Below are 22785 nucleotides of genomic sequence, written 5' to 3'. Positions count from 1 at the left end.
GGGAGATTCAGCGCACCCACGGGGCTCTGGTTGCCTTGCCGCTACTAAAACCAGTTTCAGGTTGGGGCGCCGGGGCCCCCGCTCAAGCAAGGCCCCTCATTCTCTCCCCTAGATCGAACTCCTTGTCCGTGGGAGCCCTGCACCTTGAGGAGTTCCCTCCAGGCCGTCAGTCTGAAACCCCACTGCCTGGGAGCAGAGGTCTCGCTGCGGCCAGCCCACTGCAGCCAGCCCGGTCCGGGGCTGAGATTTCATTTGTCCTACGCAACACGGCCTTTTCCACCTTCTGAGTCCACAAACACTGCACAACAGAGCATCCCCAAGTTTCTACTACAGAAACTGGTAAAGAAACTTCTACCACCACCACCGGGAATGAAAATTATCTGGGGTTTTGTAGTGCTTCATCTTGGAACTCCTGCTGCTTTCCAAGCATTCAGTTACATTGAATTATTACATTATATAATTATATTAATGCAAATATAAAGCGGTGTGGCCCAGCTCACCCAGCAGCTCGGTGACAGCAGGGGCAGAAGCTGGCGGACGCCTGGTTGCTGTTAGCTAAACTGAGTCGCTTCGCCTGCTCCAGTGTTTCCACAATACAGAAAAGCACCCCAAAAATGCAGAGAAGGGAGAAAAGCGGTCTTGCATTTTCACAGGGAGCAAAACCTATTAAAGCAGGAGTGAGCTAAACTCTCTTTTGCTTTAAATAGGAATTTATGCAGGACATTCATCTGAAGTGTTGCACAGGCATCTGCTGCTAAGAGCAGAATTTTTTTATATTGCCACCTGCCACCTACAGATACCGTAAGCATTTTTCCCCTTGGCAGGCAATGAGAACATCGCAGTGCAGTTTTAAGACACCCTGGCAGCTATTTGCAGCACAGGTCTCCTTTGGACTAAGGCAGAATAATTTAACCCGGAGTCTGTATGCACAAATCTTGTCATTCACATGATAACAAGAAAACAATTTTGCCTTCTAAGCCTTTTCAGCTTCTCACTATTTATAGCATCACTGTAACATACTCCAATGTAAAGCAACACTTCTACTTGAAGTACGTTCCTTTCTGCAAATGACTCAGTAATACAACACAGCTGTTTGAAACTACTTTTATTAACATCATATGTATTTGGCTTTTGATTGGCAGTTTTAAGATCACTGTAATTAAGCGTACAGCTTGCAAAGATGTACAAATGCCATTATTTACTTGCTTTACAGAACTTTAAAAATTTTCAAATGGTTTAAGAGTGGTAACTGAGTTATACCCTGTATGTAGAGAGATGACTCTCTACAAATTGGTAATTCTATAAAAGGGTTAAGAAGAAATTGAGTCCCTCTTTGCTGTCTTGAAAATTCCAGAAGCAATGACTTCGTATGTGGAAGCTGGATGTACGTAACGTGGGGTAACACGGATAATGCCCCTAAGAAATGGGCATGAACATAGGAACTTTTACCGAGGGAATAACAAAGTATGCCACAACAGCGTAAGGGGGGGTGAAGCAATGAATGCAAAGCATGTGTTCAACATTGGACTTTTCTTCTTTGGGATTCTTAGCACCAACAAGGGTGAGGGGACCCCTGAGAATGACTGAAAACTTTGCTGGTGAGCAAGGTTATTCCCCCAACACGGAGTATTTTCAATAAATCCTCACAGGCAGCCAGCCACTTGGTGCTTTAAGGTGAATACTGGAAATAGGAACATGCCTAGGTGCACGGACCTAGCCTACACCTCTTACTTCAGGCCACGGGTAAGGCAGAGCAGCTCCCTCTCCTACCACTCCCCTCTGCCTTGCATAGGAAGAGGTCAGGACTCTTCTCACAGTTCTTGCCTACACCTCTGCATTACTGAATTTGAAATGTGTAGTGAAATAGCATGTTTGGAAATATTTGCTTATCCTGGCCTCATTGTGTTGATAATTTGAAGACATATTTAAACACATGCATAGATAAATAACAACTTAGTTGAATAAACCTAGATGTAAACGAGAATCAAGAATTGCCCTGTTCATTCCCACATGTAAAAGGCACTAAAACTTTCCAGACTATTAAGAATATTCTATTTTCTGAAAGTAATAAGGTATTCAGGATATGCCTGAATGTCATTAAATATGACAAACATTGTTGGATTATTGACATTATCAACCACACTGTCATACAAGTTAGTAGGATCTGCTGAGTTTTTTGGTGGTGGAGTGATTAGCCCCCTGCTCCCAGCACAGTACTGCCCAGTGAGGACCCGAGCCAAGTACATGTATCTTCTGCCATTGATATCCGGTCTGGAATAAGTATCCTGAGCGGAATAACTTGCATCCACGGCAAAGTAGGTTCCATTTCCAATGACTGCATCTGTTTGGAAAGACAACATTTTCAAATGTAGTTAGTGTTCTTATTCCCGTAAGAATCTTTCAAGCTCCTCCTTTTTTTTAAAAAAAAAAACTCTGCAGATGTTATAAATTTGGTTAGAGTTTAAACAGCAAATTCTAAGTAATAATCCTTTGTATCAGAATCAAATATGAATCCACTTAGACATGAGGTAAGTATCCCAGGTTTTGACTGCCCTTTCCTACAGGGAAAAGGGTTCCTCTCTCTGCCTTTGATGGATTGCCTTGTCTGCAATCCATCAAATTGCAAGTCTTCAGAGCCTTTTCAACTTTAAATGATGATATAATTGTAATTACAGTTTTCTAGTTACACTTTACAGCAAGTTAGAGGAATCATATTTCTTTGTCCGAGACAGATTTCTTTCTTCTGACACTGGTAGAAAGCTGTTCAAGCCAGACAGGTCCTTCCTACCCGGCTGCTCTGGTCTTTGGATATTTTTTCATGGCTACCCCAGCCTGACAGAAGGGAAGTGTGCCTTTCCTATTGTAAATCGTGGCTGAGATGGAGAAGTGGATGTCAGTACTCACAGGCAGAGAGAGGACAGGGGGATCTAGGGCTCTTGCTTCCTGAGTAAATCCAAACTCCTGGCACTACCAAAGAGCAGGAAAGTGAAACTACATCTCCTCTGGTCATGTTTTAAAAACAAATGGTGGCTGCCATTTCTATCTGTGCACAGCCTGATAGATTTTGTGTATGTTGGGCTTCATTTTCTCAAGAAAACATCAGCCTAAGTACCTCTAGAGGATCCAGAGAAATATCTGCTTTTGGATCCAGACCACACTGAAGTGTCAACTAGTTCGGAGTTAGGCTGTCCAGCTCTCTCAAGATCAAGTCAACCCTAGGCATGTACAATTGCATCTTAAGGAAGAAAATATTAAGAACAGAAAGTAAGGACTTTTGAAGTAAGGTTGCAAGACTTCTAAGAGCAACTGGCACCTCAATTCAGCCCAAGTTCCACTTCTTTGGATCCTGTCCTTCATCTTTGAATGCTACCAAGTAATAAACATGACTGTACTAGAGGAACTGGACAAAACAATCTTTGAACTAATGCAGACAGTCTTTCTGCTAAATATTTAAGACTTGTCCCTAACAACTATTTAAGGAGAAGAATTAATTCATGAATTTCAACTGATTTCATGTGCATAAAAATGGTAGGGGAGTGGGATCTTCTGACTGCTTGTGCTGCTATCTTTGGAGGCAACAAGAGAAGCATCTCCAACTCTACATTGTTACTTGCCTTTCTCTAAGAAGAGGTGAGATACCAGCAGCTAGTGGTTGGTATCTCAGCTGAGAATGTTGAACAGCAGTCCTTGTTCCTTTTTGTAGGCAGATTATACAAAACGTTTCTCAAAAGCTCCCCAGGCTTGACTTCAGAGTAGTTGAGCTTTTTTGGATACCCTCTAGGTGGTGGCATTCATCAACAAGGGATTAATTGAGCAGGTTAATTCCTCTGTCCATACAGATTATGCTCTGGAGTTGTTTATTATTTTGTTCTCCAACTTTATTGTCTTCAAGTTGTGCTGACAGCACTATAATATTGATATTCCCTAGCACCTCATACATGCCTAGGAAATTAACTGCTTTGGATAGTGACTCACCATTCTTTCCAGCAAACCCACGATTAAATCCATTGTAGTTGATTGTGTTCAATGAGGATACAGCTGTTCCATGAAAGAGCAACTTCTCATTATTTTGATTTTTGTTCTTTGTACAGAGAGATTTCTTTTTTATTTGGTATGTCTGCCAGAGGAAGGGATTTTGTATTCTTTCAACCTGCAAAGTTACAAAATAGAACTATATTTATAGTGCTAGGGACCAATATTTATCATGGCAGGAAAGCATCAAAACCAAACCAAACTGAAAGTGTGACAGTAATTTTCACTATGCCTTGTTAGTGTGTGGTTTAGGTTGGGGAACTGAATATGTGAGCCTCCTGAAAAATCAGAAACCAAAGTAGCTTACAAGAGGTTTTCAAGCTTGGTAATTTTTGGCATACATTTGTCTTCCCTTATATACCAGGTACACCGGCAATCATGGTAGCTCTGCATTGTCATTTTTAGAAATAGGCTGTTGTACCACTGCTAGAGGCAATGATGCAAGATGCCTTCTTTATATCCTAATTATATTTACTGATTATTTTCTCACTAAAGGGTAGACTGTAGCAATAGCATTATGTTGAATTTAAGTTTCTCTTCTAGATCTCAGCTTGGAACTCAAAATTACTTCCTTTACTGTGTAGATTAGTAACTCGTAAGAAACTTCTATATAAAAATGAATTAGTGGGAGGATAGATGTTGCTGGCTCCCTATGCAACAACGTCAATATAGCTCAGGGGGAAACAGTGTGTCTGCATCGAAGTATAATCTTAAAGGCATTGCTGTAACAGCTTTCCATTTTCAATGGAAAAAGACTTCATGTCATTACCCGATTTTTTTTCTGTTGTACACTAATATTTTGTTCTATTTGTGTCTTAGTGACCATGCTCATTGAACCTCATGATGGAAAAAAATTTTTCAAACACATATTCTCCCTCTTAATTTCATTGTATTTTCTCCTATTTATTGCTCCTCCCAATTCTGAATAATTCCATCTTCTCCCTGGCAATTAAATCTCTGTGCACTGTGTTGGAGACTCTTCAATAAGCAAGATCAAATCCTGACACTTTGGTTAAAACCAACCGTCTAGCCTGAAAGGCTCTGGGAATGACAAGGAAGAAGTAGTAAAACAGCAAAAAACTTTATAGCCAGTCTGCAAGGACTTTACGTTTTCCTTTGTATTCTGAATGTGTTTGCTCATGCTTCCATTTCAATACAGCATTTCCTAATTGGAAATACCACATTAACCAGTGAGTACCACATTAGTTAAACACAGAGTCAGCCTGAAGACTGATGGTCACTGGTTTTGCACTATTAGAAGGCAGAAATGGCAGGGCAACTCTTAGGAGGAAATTTGATTTGATTTATATCCACCCTGTACAGTGCAAGGGAGACTAACATATGAAAGGTGTATTACGTTGCAGACACCTTACAAGCAAATATTTAGAAAGTATATTAGTGTTTTCAGCTCAAGAATTCACTTCCCCCTGCCCCCCATCAGGATTTCACCTTATCTATGACAAAGCTGGAACAGGTTTTATTAAATTTGTTCTGAACTTCCAGATATTCCTGAGATGATGGCTTGAGATTCACCAGTTTGACCCGTTCCTTTTGCATGTCTTCCCACTGCACAGGGAGCTCTATTGTCTGCTTATCTGCAAAACAAGAGATTGCTTTATTATCAGAGATACCTAGCTCAGTTTTGTAGGCACATCCGACAAACCAACTGCATATAGAGGGCTGAGACAACAGTACCATACACAATACTTTATTCCAAGAATGCTCTCTCCCTTCAATACAGAGCTAGCTCTGTAACGCACTGTTAAGTCTTTAACGTTTTCTCTAGTCTAATTATCCCCATACCAATATCTAACTAAAACAAGTTTGAAAACCACAGAAGAATTTCACGTGTTCTTCATGCACCACTTCCTTTGTCAGACTTACGCTTATGAAATCTATGCTCACTAGCGGCATATGTATGGATAATATTTGTATGTAAAATAGATACTCTGATTTCAGTCATACCTGCCACTAATTAGTGAAACTAAACCTGCTGTCTATGGCATGCCCAGGGGAAAAAAAAAAAAATAGGGAAAAAGCTATGGAATAGCCTACTTATTTGGAATACCCGAGTTTGCATTTATCAGAATTATCATTCAATAAGCACTATAAAAATGGGGTTTTATTAATAAAGCTGTAATTTACCTTCATTCTTTGGCACACGTTGAATGTTTATAGTTTTGCCATGGTCATCATTAGCCTGTAGAGTATTCAGATCCACCTTGTAATTGTTCTTGTTAATTTTGACAGTAAGATGTGGTTTTTTAGCTATTTTGGCATCCTCCAGCTGCATATTTGTCAGTTTATCAAAAGCAACAAAGTTATCATTGCTTCCTGCATACCTCCATTCTACCAGGTTATAAACAAGTTCTGCCTTGGATCGCTGTTCTTCATTATCCTTAATTTTTTGGATCATTTTTTGAACTTCCATATAAACCAAGCAGACGTCCTTGCTAATACCAGAAATTTTAATGCGAGGGGGGGAAAGTTTATTTTCCAGCTGAATGGTAACATGATTTCTTCTCTGGAGATCTACCAAAGCGTCAATTTGTTTCTCATCAAAATTTTCAATTAGTTCATCTGAAATACTGTTTTCAATCTGCTCCTTTAAAATTAAATTCTTTATCCAGGACTCAGTTGCATCCACATCTTTTTGGCTTTCTCCACAAATTTGAAATGTGGCTATATCAACTTTCTTCTCCAAAACGAGGGGCTTTTTCTTCTCAGTGGGTTGGGTTTTGCCCCAGAAAAATGCTGTGAAGAAATATATGTTAATTATTAGTTTTAAATAAAAGATCTTTAGTTTTATGTGCCCATGCACACAGAAAACGCACGTACTTACATTTAAACATAGACATCCACGAATCTGTTGTGGGTGAATCTGAATATTCTCTTTTCTTCATTCTTTCGTAAAAGTCTCTAAGCATATTTGTCTGGAAGATGACGATTTTAATTTTTTTCAAATGCCGTACTGATCTTTTGCTTGCAAATTCCGCTATAGCATCCAACATGTCATCAGCTACCTTCGCTGGACTCTGTCCTGCTCGACCTAAACAAAAATAAAAGGCCCGTATCAGTGAACGGTACGTAAATCAAGGCAGCATCCAGAAAACGGAGACCACATCCCCAGCTCATACAGACTGGTGCCCCTCTCTCCTCCCCCATTGTGCTTTCTGGCAAAAGCCCCAGGCTTAACCTCAGCTTTACACCTAAGCCTGTGAGCTCCAGGAGCTGACACCCTACACAGACCCGGGAAGCCCTTCTGGGATTTGCCCCCACGTTTACTTTGAGACTCCAATAAGCACTTCAGCCTTAGCATCCCCTGATATTTTTAAAGCCACGTATCACAAACTCTATCCCCATCTTTAAATCAGGTACCAAAGTAAAACCAAATCAAAATCAGCAGAGGATTTTGGCACAAGTCTGCAGTGTACTTCAGCATACAAACAGGAACACCAAGCTCAAAGCAACTGCTCTCGTTCCCCTACAACAAGCCTGAAGTGCAACCTAAAGCTTATCCTGAAACTTTAGTGGGACCCCTGCCAATTTCAGCCACAGCATCCCTTGGACAGCCGTCATGACACCAGTAGGCAGATGATGGTGGCAGTCCCGGGGACCTGCCATAACTATCACATGAAGTCCAAACGCTGACCCGCACAGCAGCTCCTACCCTAACCTGGCATGCTGAGCAAGGACCAGCTCATGATTTCTTTTTCCAGTCAAGGAGAGCCTTGGTCTGAGAAGGATACCCTCCTTTCTCCAAGCCCTGCTCCCCAAGCTAACCAGAAGCTTAAGCCAAGTAAGCTAACCTGCCTCTAGCCTTCCGCTGGAGCAGGTAGGCTGAAACAAGACCTACAAAAGGTGTAAACTGCAGGTATTCTCTATCCAGCCCACAATTTCCATAGTCAGCCAGGCAAGGTTTTGGTCTCAGGACAACTCCAGCTTTCTTCACCTACAAAACCCAACCCAGCCCTTCTGTGTGGCTGAAATCCCAAAGCAAGGTCTATGGGAAGTCTGAAAAAAGGTGCAGGGTGGCCAGCTCAGATACACGGTCTGTTTTGGGGCAGAATGTCTTTTATGGAGAAATACCTTTTCTTTACGTGTTCTTGCTCAATCAATATTGACTGTAATATTTATACTGTTTTAAAAAGCAGCATTTTTGAAGTGTACAGGTGGTGTTTGAACTGACGACAATGAACTTTCACAAATCACAGTTTACAGAGTTTCTTGTACAAGTCTACTGTTATCCATATCAGAGGTATTAACTTTGTCCCAGTTTCTGAACTAACCCCATCACAGCCCTCATTGCTTTCCCACGAAAGCACAAACCTGTTCCAATTGCTGGGAAGGCGACAGATTTGTACATCCGTAGCTCACACTCGTTAAGCACTTTGGAGACCTGACTCTTCACGTTGCTATTGTGAATCAAGTGAATGATTTTACTGCACAACAGTTTTCCACCTTGAGTAGTAATAAAGCCACTTTGAGACTGCTCAGCTGAAAAAGAGAAGATAAAGAAGGAGACATAACATTTTCAAAGTGGCTATCTCTTCTGATAAGACAGCTGGTTATGTTTATGCTAGAAGTAGAAAAAGTGGAAAGAAATCCACTGTGAGATATGTTACTGTGGTTTTAGTTGATTCTGGTTTTCTCTGTAAATATTCTGATTGCAGAATTTCTTTGAGAAAGTAATTCAAGTAATTGCGTGTTTTCTACTTTCCCAAGATCTGTGCTACGAAGTAGTTTCCTATTAAGTACAACTTACGAATCTATGTTGAATTTAAATACAGCTCACTTTTATTTAAAAGCATGCCAATAGAGTGTCCACAATTCAATTATACAAGAAATCTTTTCTTATGACACTTATTCCTTGAAAGCTCAAACTCTTATTTTGCAGAAGAGCTGAATCGTTAAAATAATATCACTAAGATAATGACCAACCGATCTAAGAACTGTGATACGGAGTCTTTAAAAAGACGTTTGTGTTTTTTCAGAGCACTCATGTTTGATTACAAACACCTCAAAATGGAGTCATATTGTGAGGATGAACGGACTGATGAACACGGAATTACATACCACTTCAGTGGTCACAAAGGTAATGACTGTTTGTAAGATGCTCTGCATGCACTGAAATCAGGCTGATAAATGGGGAGAGCCTGCAGAGTCAACGGCTGGGAAAGACATCCAGGAAACTCCACCTTGAAAGTCAACTTCTGGACTTAGAGCAGGAACATTTTGTTTATGCAACCAGAACGTGTTCATTTTTGTGCTCGTAGAGGCCAACCACAGTGAGTTGGGATTTTACTGCTCTACTGGTCTGGCAGAACGCAGACTACAGAAGAACTCACCATCAGGGTGATAAGCAGAGTTACATTATTTCAACAAAAAATAATTATGTATTTGTGAATATGTGAAGATTTGCTATTAGCTTTTTAAAAGCCAGTCCTGCACACACTTACACCAAAAGACAGTGTTCCACCCCCTTGTTCAGTTTCAAAACTTCAGCTCTCCTGTAGCTGACAACGGATAAGCTTAAAAATTACGCTCAAGTCAATGGGACTGTTGCTGTTCTTAAATCAGGAACATGCCTGAGTAATTTCAGGGGTAAAGAACTTAAGTTACATTAATTTCCCAGTACTTATTAGCATCAGAAAACTATATCCATCTTCTGTTCCGTTGTGAAAAGAAAAATTCTGAAAGTAGGTGTCAAAACAACAACAGGACTTTTCAAAATTCCTAAAAGTGAAAGCTATGTTTTCCAGATAAAGTAATTACACTGTCAGAGTAAGAATTATAAAAAAATTTTAAGTTTTCAGAGAGAACAAAAAAAAAATAATTTAATCAAAAATAGCATGCTTTAGCATACCGTATTGAGCACATTCTTCTTCTACTTGGGAACCAGCAGCATCCATAATTGCTTTGAAGACCCCTTAAATTATTATACAAGAAAAGCATACACATTCATTAAGTCAATTTGGCTATTTCTGCTCAAAACTCTACCCAACTTCTGTACTCTACAAATACCCCAAATTCTCATATGGCAAGATCCCACAAAGTGCAAACCCTTGCCAGTTCCCCTAAGTACCTTCCATGACACTGCACTGGCTGCAAAAAGAACACTGCTTTCATTATAGATTAGAAATCATTAAGAATAACTCCTATATCATCATTTCACCCGCCAATAGTATGCCCCTCACCAAACTCTCTGATTGCTTTGAATCATATCATCTGAGGTCTTTCATGCTTGCAATTCACAATGTCACCAAGGAATCCTCTGCTTCTTACAGGTCAATTTACTTAACCAGGGCTTTGGCTTACAGCGAAGCATATTAGGACAAGAGCAGTTTTTCAGAATTGTATTTTATCTAAAAATTCCCTTTTATTTAAGCACTTTTGTTTTTAAACAAGAAAAATCTGGTCGGATGCCTTCTGTTTGAGTGGTTTGGAAACTAAATGGAACTCTCAGGACACATTAAAAAAAAAAAAAAAAAATCTGTTTAAGATCTATTTCCTGACTATATCACAACTCTCTCTCTCTCTCATCTGAAAAATACTTCATAAAAGCTTCACATATGGACAATTCTTTCCCCAACCCCCTTCTAAAAACTAGCCCAAATTTATCACTAAAGAAATACATATTCAATACAATACCCGATGTGGCATCAAATGTTGAATTTGATACGCTTACAATAACCTCTGTATCTTCCTTGGTAATATCCCCACTAATTACTTGGAGTGTAATGGAACCAATCTGCATTTCATGAAATCCCGATACTTCAGTTGAAACAGGCCTAATGAAACCTGCAAGGGAAAGAAAAATACCTTAAAACACTTCTCCTCTACTTTGGGGTATTACTCTCTTCCACTGATGGAAAATTCAACTTATCCTTTTAAGCAAAATGCTTTAGGTCAGTTTGATGGACCTAATGAGTCTCTGCCTTTCTCTTTACTCCATTTCTGAAAGAAGGAACACACAGTATTCTTCCCATTTAAATACCGCAAAAGTAAAACCATTTCTATTCCTGTAAATTCATGCTATGTAAATTCAGAAAGGACTCTTGGGGTTGGACTATGAAGCATCCACCTTCGGCACTGCCAGTAACAGAGATCCCATCACACCACTTTTCTAAGTTATTTCATCTTTATCCTCACAGATATAAAACTGTTCCTTACTAAGTCTAAACTTATCTAATTCCTATTTTATCTGCACACTCCGAACTTGATCTCACTGATCCTCACAGCAACTGAGAAGAAAGAGCTATATATTCTTATGAATAAGTCTCTGCCACTGATGCAGCTCACTCGTGTTTTTGCTATTGTGTCACGCTACCATCAATTAATAAACAAAGGAAAATATCCATTCTGTATATCTCTATATAGGAGATTAAAGGTACAGAAATACATGTTATTTATGGCTTGTTTAGCAAAGTGATATCAAGTTCTTACACCCTTTGAGTAAGACAAACTAATGGTTCTTCTACCAGGATATTCTCTTCCATGTGAGAAGACTGGCCTCACTAAGAGATGAGCATGCCCTCAACAATGGAAATTCCTCCTTAAGATTTTTACAAATGGAGTTTAAGAATGCCAGTCCATTAGGAGGGGGGGAAAAAAAAAAAGCTTTGTGTCTTGATGACATTTTGACTGTTTCCTGATATATATAAAACCACTTTACAGTATTTATGTTCTCCCGTGTCCCACCTCCTGCCCTTAAACAACTTACTTGACCGTCGTGGTGCAGCATTGCAGCCTTCAGCGATCCTATGTTCTAGTTCAATGGTAAAAGCCTAAGAAGAGAAAAAAGGTACCAAATACAGTATTTCAGAGTTTATATATTGAGTATTTCTATAATTAACAGTCACGTAGCTGTTGTTGAGCCATCTGACACATTTTACAGTTGTGTTTAGGTATCATTAATAACAGTGGAAGACTCAGTGTGGACAGTGTGATAACAGATACCGTCTTTGTGTTGCCAGAACTCCTCTGTCAAAAGAGGAGTGAGCATCTACAGGTGTTTACAGTGCCAGCAGCGAGGCCAATTTTGTCTGCAGCTCGTGCTTGCTGACAGTTTATATTTCAGAGACGCTGCATGAGACACTGCAGAGACATCCCACTGTCAGCAGCCCACAGCAGTAAGAAAGTGCTAAATTATTCCCTTAAGCAAGCAATGTAACTAAAATACTTTGTTAAGGCGTAACTAGAACAGTATGTAACAGATGGATTTGTCCTGAGAAGAACTACCTGGATGTTATCCATATCTTTTGGATTCAGGAGAAAATGAACTTCCTGGAGAGCCTTCCGAGTGTGACTACTACTGAACTTGAATACCACATCAAACATTAGCTTAGAAACAGTGGTCTTAGGAAATCCAAATCCTCCAGTTCCAATAGCTGGGAAAGTGATCGATTTCAGCCCAAGTTCTTCAGTTTTCTTCAAGCAGTAACTGATTATATCTTCTAGAATCTGTAAAACAAAGCAAAGATCCTTTTTTTATTAGTTCCCTAGAGACTACGCTGGTATGAGAAAAAGCTCTCAGTGCAGCTAGGCATCTTTAAGGTCACTCCAACAGAAGTAAATGGAGTCATCTAAACTAACCATTTTAAATCCTGAAACTTCAGGACAGGATCCTAAATAAATCTGTTTTCAAAATATTTTTTTTTTGTAAATAATTAAAATGTACCTTCAGGGGCTGTCCTTTTCCTTGATTCCACCCAGGAATTATGGCATGAAGCACGGACTTGCAGGACAGACCATATCCACTGGTGCAGAACACACTCCCTTCATCAGCAACCTGTCTTTGTTTCTCTTTGTCAAACTCTACTTGGAGCTCTGGTCCAGCCTTCTCCAGCAAAGCTTTGCAAAGAGGCCCCACGCCAAACTTCAGATCTGCGCCAACGCTGTTGACAATAACATCCGTCTGCAACAAAATTACATGCTTCAAGTGAAAATATGCATCGAGACTAATAGCACTACCAAAGCAATACACAGCATGAAAAACAATGGAGAAATAACCTGGTTTTCAGCACCACTTCTACACACTGAGTATTCCTGGACTTGTAGGAAACCTACGGTAGGCAGCATCAGAGTCACTGCGAGTACCAACACCACAGGTACCGCACCTACACGTGAGCAGGTCATCCCTCCCTCCCTCCCTCCATCCATCCCGGCAGAGCTGCCAAGCCCTCAGTGGAGGTAAGGCTGTGACTCCCCTCATCTCAGTGTCTGGGCAGGCGAAATAAACCCAACCGCTGCGGTCTGCCTCATCCCCTCTCCCCAGATCCTGCCTTTCCTATATTTCCTTGTGAAGAACTGCTGCAGCATTGCTCCTTCTTCTGGCTTGTGTTATTTAAGTACAAAACACAGATTACTTACTCCCGTGGCTTTTACAGTGTTTCCTAGCTGCCTGAAGGAGCTGGCTTCTCTTTTGGGTGGGAGGCGGGTGCGTTTAGCATCACAGAATCATAGAATCATTATGGTTGGAAGAGACCTCAAAGATCATCAAGTCCAACCGTATATCTGATGCCACCCTGTCCACTAAACCATGTCTTGAAGTGCCACATCTAAACGTTTTTTGAACATCTCCAGGGATGGTGACTCCGCCACCTCCCTGGGGAGCCTGTTCCAATGCCTAACAACTCTAACAGTGAAGAAGTTCTTTCTTTAGCTGGAACACAGCACAGTTAATGAGACTCTGGTAATAGTCGTCTTGATAATGTCTGATTTGGAAAGGTCTCATCCAGCAGCCCTGGTGAGGCCACATCTGGAGTGCTGTGTCCAGTTCTGGGCTCCCCAGTTCAAGACAGACAAAAGGAACTACCAGAGATAATCCTGCAGAGGGCTACAAAGATGATGAGGGGACTGGAACATTACGAGGAAAGGCTGAGAGACCTGGGTCCGTTCAGCCTGAGAAGAGAAGACTGAGAGGGGATCTCATCAGTGCTTATAAATACCTGAAGGGCGGGTGTCAAGAGGATGGGACCAGACTCTTTTCAGTGGTGCCCAGCAACAGGTTAAGGGAGAACGGGCACAAACTGAAACTCAGGAAGCTCCATCTGAACATGAGGAAGAACTTCTGTACTTTGAGGGTGACAGAGCACTGGAGCAGGCTGCCCAGAGAGGTGGTGGAGTCTCCTTCTCTGGAGATATTCAAAACCCGCCTGGACGTGATCCTGTGCAACCTGCTGTAGGTGACCCTGCTTTGGCAGGGGAGTTGGACTAGGGGATCTCCAGGGGGCCCTTCTAACTCTGACCATTCTGTGGTTCTGTGTGTGGTTCTTCTCTAGCATCACCACAGAATGCAAAATATATGTATTGTATAAGGTATATGTTAGAAATTTTATTGTCCCTTTCCTCCTTTTCACTGAAGTGGGATTATGTACACCTTTATCAGAAAAGCAGCACCTCACGCACCAAAACAAGGTGAAGGGAGGTGGTTGTGCTCTCATGAAGTAAAACAGGCAAAGCCCTGAAGTCTGATGTTTGCTTTGCTTTTTTCCACCGGAGATGTTTTAATCACAAAGTATTTGAAAAGTGTGTCATATTGAGCTGGGTTTTTTTTTACATATAGTATTGCTCTTTTATTGGAATAGGCTTTTATAGGCACCAAAATGACAACTGAAACAACTAATACTGAAACAACAGGACAATAATAATAATTTAAGATTTTAAACTCCCAAAGTATAAAAATCAGGGGCTGTTGAAAAAGACAGATTTATCAAGATGCACTTTGCATCACTGAAGAAAAAAACGTAAGGGAAAGAAACTACCTCAGAGGTCTAAATTGAGTCTTGCTGGTCTGGATGAATAGTAGTTAAACTCTATATTAGCAAAAAGGATGAAAAAAGAAAATGGGGGGAAAAAAAAAAAAAAAAGTAGAACCAGGTCTAGACTTTGGCAAAACAATTTAAGCATGCACTTTTCTATGGGGTCACTTCTCTAGACCCCAGTAACTTCTTCATAGACTGTGTCTTTAACTCATGCAAAGAGACAGGAATTAAAAAAAAAAAAAAAGCTACATCCTCCCTGTTAGCATGACTCTCAACAGCAGCCCAGACAGGTGCTGATTTCCCATAATATCCAACTTAGATAGCTACAGATCATAGAAATATTTTTAGGAAGTATTTTAATACTTCACTTTTAGAAAAAAAAGCAAACTGTTTTACATGTTGACCTTAGATCTGGAGAATGAATAAAACCTAGATGGAAACGAAACATCCCAAAATTCACAGCTGCCCACTAGAAATGGCTGTAGAGTGATAGATCCCAACCTGAAATCCATCAGTTTTGCCAGCTAGCATCCTTGTTTAGCTAGCACATAGCCGTTGCTTCCTTACATAGCAATTGCCTTGTACAATATAACCTACTATCCTTCCTTTTCTATCCAAATTTAAAGATCTTCACATCAAGTTGAAGAGGAAAATTAAAGACCTACCGTGGCTTCCTGAACGTTTTTCTCCTCTACTCGGATGCGAAGTCCTTCATTTGTTGTAACCATCTGCAGATCATCTCTAGCCATCTCTTGATCCTCTTTTCTCTTGTCCTGGCTTTCTCTCAGCTTCCAGTTTTCTGAGCATGGCTTTGGCAGTATTGGCGAGGATGATTTAGCTGTAAACACTTTTTTTACTGTCTCACTCAGAACCTGAACTGTTTCTTCCACATCATCCACCAGATGAACCTCCTTCAACCTGCTGTCCCCCATGGATTCTTCTAAGGTCTCCTTGATGGAGGATACAATCAAATATGTACACAGTTCCAGTGGGAAGCCAAAAACCCCTCCGCTTATAGCGGGCAGAGCTATAGAACAATGATTGTACGTTTCCGCTAGCTGTAGAGTTTTCTTCACTGTCTTTTTTAACAAGAACACGCACTTCTCCGCCTCCTCCTTCCTCCACCTGGGCCCGACAGCATGAATGATGTTCTTGCAGGGCAGTTTCCCAGCGCCCGTGATAACCGCACAGCCAGGCTGCAATCTCCCGTTCTTCCTCACCAGCTCATCACACTCCTGCTGCAGCTCTGGACCGGCCGCTTTTAACAGTGCCTCAGCAAGGCCACCGATGTGTTTTAAGTCCTCGTTAGATGCATTTACCACAACATCAACAGGGTAATTACACAAGTTACCATTACAAACTGATACTACAACTCCATCTGGCAGCACTATCTTGTAATAGAGCTTTCTTTTTTCTTTACCACCAACTTTTTCACCCTTCTGTTGTTGTTGTTGTTGTTGTTCTTCCAGCCTAATCAAACAGTTAAATTTCTGCTTTGCCTCAAGAACAAATGAATCTTTCCTCTCAGTGAAGAGCTCTTTGACTCCTGGTTTATCAACTGACACATTTTTCAAGTAAAAGGATGACAGAATTTTTTCAAATGTGGTGACTGCATTTGGCACTTCTCCTTTTGGTCCGCTCAGGGAAATACACGGTGTCTTGGTGTCAAAACGTACTGTCACACCTTTCTTCCTCAATTCAATAGAAACACGGGATTTTTCCTTCTCTACAAACTGCACTACCACCACTGACTTAGCCGGGATTACTTTTTCCACGTGTGTGTTTCTATCTATAAAATCATTAAGCTTCTGATAAACTTCTGTTACAGCCTCAGAGAAGCCAGCAATAATCACTTTCTTTTCTTTTCCAACAGTTTCCTCAATGACTAGAGTTTCCTGGGAAGAATTGTACTTCTTATGCAAGGAGGCAAGAAGACTCTTCCACTGCTGCTTTTTAATGACCTCACTGTCCTCCACGCTGATGCACTCATATCCTAAGCCTGTCTTTATTTGCTGTTCTGCTTCTAGAAGATCTTTGGGAGCATCCCCAAATAGCAACACAGTATCATCCTCAAGCTCATAAAAAGTATTAATTTTTTTCCTAGTGAATAAAATCTCCGACATTGTTTTATTATCTACACGCTGTAGATAGTAGAAGACATGGGGATCAACGGTAACTGATGTACATGGCATATTCAATACCTTTTCCAGTAAGTCAGCTTTGATTTTATATACTTCTGCAGGTAATCCACACAACTGAACAGTTTTTTTTGTGTCATCATAGAAGATCTTTAAGCACGGATATTCTTTGTGAATATTCTCTTCTAGCCCAGCATTGTGCAGAATGGTGTACTTCCCTGGGTTCACTGACACAGAAATTTCTATGCTTTGTTTTTCCCTTTCACTTTGCTTCATGGCTTTTTCCATGCATTCCCTCACTTCTTTCTCTGCACTGTCCACTGCTGCTCTGTTACCTGCAATCACCACCATCTCCTCAGAAATATCGGTTACGATCAAAGCAACATCTTTCACCAATCTGCTTTTCACGTCCTCCCAATCCACTGAATTTACTTTACATTTTATAGCTATGTAACGTGCCATAATCCGTGAGAATTCAGTAGAAGCATCTTGCTTCCATGTCTTGATCAACTTAATCATTGGCTTTTTCTGCTCGGAGAGAGATGATGACGGGCACAACATAATTTCTGGGTGTGCACAGTCTGTCTGGGGCCATTTGAGCTCACAATGGCAAATTGCCATTTCATGGTTTATGTCCTGGATCAGTTTAGCCTGCCTTTGTAAAAACTGCCAGACATATGGATCGAGTGGTACCCCAATGGGGTCTGGCATCTTGATATTTGGTCTGTCTTTTCCATAGAGAGCTGTCCCCAGGGAGTGGTAATACGGATGCACTGAAATTGGTGTCTGTTCCAGTACATGCTGCTTTTCCAAGACTGCATTTAGATCTAAAAGTTAGCACACATACATATTGTCATTAACTTCAAATCAAGCAAATGACTCTGTCCTTAGAACTATTACATTGAATAAATTTTTTTTTTCCATTTGAAAGAGCTATTTTGATGTCTTTCTGATTTCCAAACCACTCTGTAGGGGACAATATAAGAGGCTTGGCTCCAAGTAGTTTGGTAAATATGCTTGTGCCTGTATTTACTTGTGCAGCTACACGTTGCTCTCATTTCCTAAGGAAACCCCACCACAGAACAGGACAATACCAATGTACTGCTATGAAATGCTCCTTACTCTCAACTCAAAATAAAACTCTTTGTGCCAGTGCATTTTTACTTTTTTTTACCATTTCAGTTGGAATGGACAAAGGAAAAGAATTACGATGTTGGCAGGGACTTAAAAATCACATTACAATGATCCAAATTACTTTTAATTAAAATATATCTGCCGGGTGATTGCTTTTCTTCTGACTCTCAGAATTTGCTTAAGAATATTTTGTATATTAGGTTAATATGTAAAGGAATTTACTAAGCCAGGAGCCTCCTAACACAGAGATATTTACCAGAGGTTGTGCTAGCACAAAAATGGGACGGTGATTCAACACAAGGAATAGTAACAATATTGTTCTTTAGCTCTAGTATTACCTGATAATGAAGATATTTGACCTTAATTATTTTCTGAAAGCTAACTGTGAAAGCTGAAGTCATTGACAGATCCTGCTTCCTCTACCTGTAAGTACAATTAATGTTGTATATGGCAGATAAAAACCTCTGTAAGTGGGGAAAAAAAACATCAGTGGGAACAACCCATGCACAAAGCAGGTATGAAAATGAACCTTTGGTAACATAAAAAAAAAACCAGAGAGATTATGAAACCCTAGACATGCAGCAGTATTTCTAAATCCAGAGTGCTTCCCAGGAACAGGACAGCGTACGCTGGCTTTAGCAACAGCAAGCCAGGCTTCCCCTAATGCCCAAATTTGCAGTAATTTTCTTCCAGGTCCTCTGCCTGGGAGCTATTTTGGGCAGGCGAAGGACAGTGTTACCTTTGCGATCACAGAAAGTAATGATGGCCGAGTTCTCCTCAGGGAAGAGCTGGACGTCCGACACGGACCCCCCTCCGTTCCGCGCGCTCTCGAAGTACACTGTGATGTAGTCTGTGGAAACGCTGCTCGGTATGTTTTCAGCCTTGATGCTCTGGGTCAATTCAAGAAGCCTGGCAGTCATTTTGAATTCTTTAACTCTCTTGTTTTCTGAACATTTTTTGACAAATTCTTTAGTATCTGTAAACAGAAGAGCAGTACAAACTGACTGTGTTTTCCTGGGTCATTATCAGCCCCAGCTATCACTTTTGGCAGAGAAATGAGCTGAGTCTAATTCTCCCACCAAATAACTCCCTGTTGTAATAAAAAAGGGGAAATGCACACAGCCATGTTACTCGCTGCTGTTCACTACCATTGTGTCTCTGTTCCCCTCTTGTATAAACTAAGCACTTCTCACTGTTTCACTGTCTTCTGAAATGGAGACTTTATATACTTCAATGATTTGCAGAACTCATCTCCACATTCAGTCTGCTTCTAATTCTTCTCCATCTAACCCAAAATAAGATAGAGACAATAAAACATTCCCATCCGATTTCAATTACTGAAGATGCCACAATTTTCTTTTTTCAGCGTAACATTTAGATCACAGGCATTTTCATGGAGCTGTATATAAGACTTATGTATTTCTTGAGGGACTACAGTCCAGGTACTTTTTTAAAACTGAATCGCTAACAGGAGAGGAATGAAACTCTGAAAGCTATGACTCATAGATACACATGGAAATGAACGATGGTGTTCACCCTGTCTTACCGATACTTTTTATAAAGGTAGCCACGGCAACATTTATTTCAGGTATCATTTCCACAATGAAGTCATCATCTACTGCCAGGCCACTGACGTTCTCCAACAACATACGTAAGCATTTTGGGCTGCAATCTCGTATGTTTTCGAGCACCACCGACGGCGAGGTCTCTGCAGGCTTTTCTGCGATGTTCCTCGCAGAGCCAGCTTCCTCCTGGACTTCAGCATTTGGAGCAGAACTCTCTGCTTTCCGCAAGGCTTCTGCATCATCTTCAACAGAAAGAGAAGCCTCATGACATATTGGTATACATTTCCTGGAATAAACATATTGTGCTTACCCTTTCTCTCCTCTCCTTTCCCAAGAAAAGGGATCATCTAACCAATCAATACTGCAGGGTACCCCGGGACATTTCGGGATCCAAAACAGCCCAGATGCAATATCCTATGGGGCTGCAGGCAGCTTCTTTGGCGGCACAAAATTAGCCTTGAGTAAACAAGTCCAAGGTCACTGGAATGTCTCTGGGTCAGAGACATAAAATAAAATAAAAACCACTGAGATAATTTGCCACAGCTGCTCAGGCATTGGTAAGGGTTGTGAGCGACCCTGCAGCCTCTGCATCTATTTCTTAACCCAGGTGCAGGCAAAACAAACCTGAATATAGCCTGGGACATCTGCAGGCACCACAGGCCACCAGTAGCTCTACGCGACTCGATGCAAAGCCTCCTGATGACCACCGTGCCCTGACATCAGTGTGGCATGACGGCACTGAAGGACCCATGAGCACAGAAGGCTGGCAGGGATGCAACAAAATTTTGCTGATAGAAAATAAAACAGGGGTGCCCACCGAGTACCCCAGAAGTCCAGCAGCTGCTGGAGGAAGGCACATCTCCAGCTTTGCAGACAGATGAGGGTGGAGGCAGGAGAGCAACTCCAAATGGAAAAGATGTGCTCATCCGTGTGCCCAAGTAAACTAAAAGCATCACCCAGGTATGCGGTGACACAACTGTCCAACAAGTCACGGAAAACGGCGGTCACAGAGCACTGCAGGGTGGCGGGGGACCGGCACAGACCAAAGGGCACCCCAGGGTGCTCAAGATGGCCATACTCACAAAGGCAGCTCTCTCTCCACTCCCTGCCCCAACAAACACAAGCAGGAGCATAAGCTGCTCTCAGTTTGGTAAACTAGCACATCCTGGGCGGGGATGAGGGGAGACGACCATCGAATGAAACCCTGGCACCCACCGCCCTCAGTGTAAACCTCCAGGGCCACCCACCATCTCCGGCTGTGGCACAGGACACGTACAACTGAGGGGAGAGGAGCTCGGTGCAGCAGCTGTACACCTGACGGCGATGTGCGTGGGGTATAAGGTCTCTGCTTGCTTTTGCTCAAGAACACCCCAAAAATCCCTAAATCCTGGGGTAGTGCCCAACAGGCCGGCCATGGGGGGCAGCCCCAAGGAGAGAGACAGAGACATGGGGTGGGATGGCTCGAGCAGGCAGCTGCACAAACAGGCTGGCTCTGCCTGCTCGCCGGGTTTACAAGGTCTCCCAAGATACAACAACTACTGATACCAAAGCCATAACATTTACAGAGGACAGCTGCCTTTGAAGGCCTAGCAGCATAAGCCCAACAAGAGGAAAACAAAAGAAATAATCACAGAAGCAATACCTCTATAGATGCTAGTTATTAATTTCTAGATCACCGACAGGAATCGTCTGCTCCACCCTGTCCAATGAAGAAAGTACAAAAAAAAAAACGAAACCAAAAGCTAGGCTGACCCAACGCAGCAATTAAGAGCAGCATCTGGAGATTTTCAGGGCCCTGGCAAGCTAGTATAACTAAAAAATAGTTACTACCACTTTGAGTAGCTAATTTTGAAAAGAGAAAAACCACCCAAAACAGCACCGAACAAGACTTCATACAGAAAGGAAAAGATAGGTGGGTAATTACTGAAGAACTTCCTGATTAACTGGTCTGTCTTGGGGCTGATTTTTTACTCTTCACAGATGTGGGTATATTTGGGTGTGCAGTACTGTTTTCTAGACTGCTTTCTGAATCATAAAGCTTAGCAGAATATTGCTGAAAGAGGACCTAACCAAAGTCACTGAGGTACTGGGGAGATGCATCGCTTGCCTTTACAGACGCTCGTAACTGTAGGGAGCACCAAGACACCAGACCTGCGCTTAAGACCTTCAATCTAGGCGCTTCTACACAGATCTTATCTTAGAGCAGTTATGCGGGATAAGGGAATTAAATCCTCCTCTGGGGATGCTCCTCTGATTAAGGAGCTATTTTAGAGCTAAAATTTAATAATTTTAGAAGAATTAATTTTAGAATTTATTAACAATTTAGAAGCTATTTTAGAAGCTAAAACCAGATGCATGGTCCAAGTCTGGCAAGGTGAACTCCATCCTTAGTGATCAAGTCTGGAGTGTCCCTGGCCAGACACCTTTCCCCGTATCGCCCGAGCCAGGCTGCCAAACTCACAAACTCTCAGCACAACTCCCCACAGAACTGGAGCTGTGTGTGGAGAAAAGCACCAACATTTTTGTTTTATGAAGAATCAGCACACAGAGTGACGGATAACATTTTACCTTTTGTTTGAAGATTGCTCATGGCATCCAGAGACTAAAATAAAACGAAAGCAAAATATCAGTGACTCATTTGACACTCACACCACTATTTCAAAGCTGTGGTTAGGATTACAGTTTTTATTCACCTTTGTGGGAACTAATTTTTCTTCAAATGCAGCTACTGCTGTTTCAGGCTCTGTGACAATTAACTTCAATTCACCTTTTTCTCTCAAATACAGCTTATGAGACTGTCTCTCAAGAACTCGTTGCTTCACTAAATAAAACCAAAAAACCACAGTGACAATCTGAATAGAAATACAACTTCATATTGCATAGCACTTTTCCACCTTTACACTAGAACACATATACTGTACCACAAAATGAGAGCGCTTTAAACGCACACACACACGGCTTTCCTCCTGGAAAGAAACAGAAGAGCAGCAGAGGATATTATTTCTGCAAAAAACCCCCAGAGGTGCAAAGCTCAGCTCCGTCACACGTTTCCTGACCGCTGCCCAACGGGCAGCCCCGCACTGGGGCTGCAGCACAAGGGTCCCAGTACCGGCCCCCCCACACCCTGCCCACCCTCTTCCAGCCAGGGTT

The 22785-nt window shown here is 41.5% G+C and overlaps 1 protein-coding gene across 1 annotated transcript; it reads right to left on the bottom strand.

The window, feature by feature from the left end:
- Positions 1-2051: 2051 nt before the first annotated feature.
- Positions 2052-22451, bottom strand: LOC104157132 (poly [ADP-ribose] polymerase 14-like). Its single transcript, XM_009704886.1, has 16 exons — positions 22329-22451; positions 22204-22237; positions 19617-19877; positions 18810-19046; positions 15464-17763; positions 12713-12949; positions 12274-12495; positions 11756-11819; positions 10684-10833; positions 9899-9961; positions 8362-8529; positions 6875-7081; positions 6178-6786; positions 5482-5627; positions 3976-4150; positions 2052-2341 (listed from the first exon to the last, which is right to left on the bottom strand). The coding sequence occupies exons 2-16, from the start codon at positions 22223-22225 to the stop codon at positions 2052-2054; spliced, it is 5151 nt and encodes a 1716-aa protein (XP_009703188.1). The 5' UTR covers positions 22226-22237; positions 22329-22451.
- Between the last annotated feature and the right edge of the window lie 334 nt (positions 22452-22785).

This window comes from Cariama cristata, unplaced genomic scaffold, assembly GCF_000690535.1.
Source record: "Cariama cristata isolate BGI_N322 unplaced genomic scaffold, ASM69053v1 scaffold18657, whole genome shotgun sequence".
NCBI lineage: Eukaryota > Metazoa > Chordata > Aves > Cariamiformes > Cariamidae > Cariama > Cariama cristata.
The sequence above is the reverse complement of the archived record's forward strand: the minus strand, read 5'-3'. Positions and strand labels throughout refer to the sequence as shown.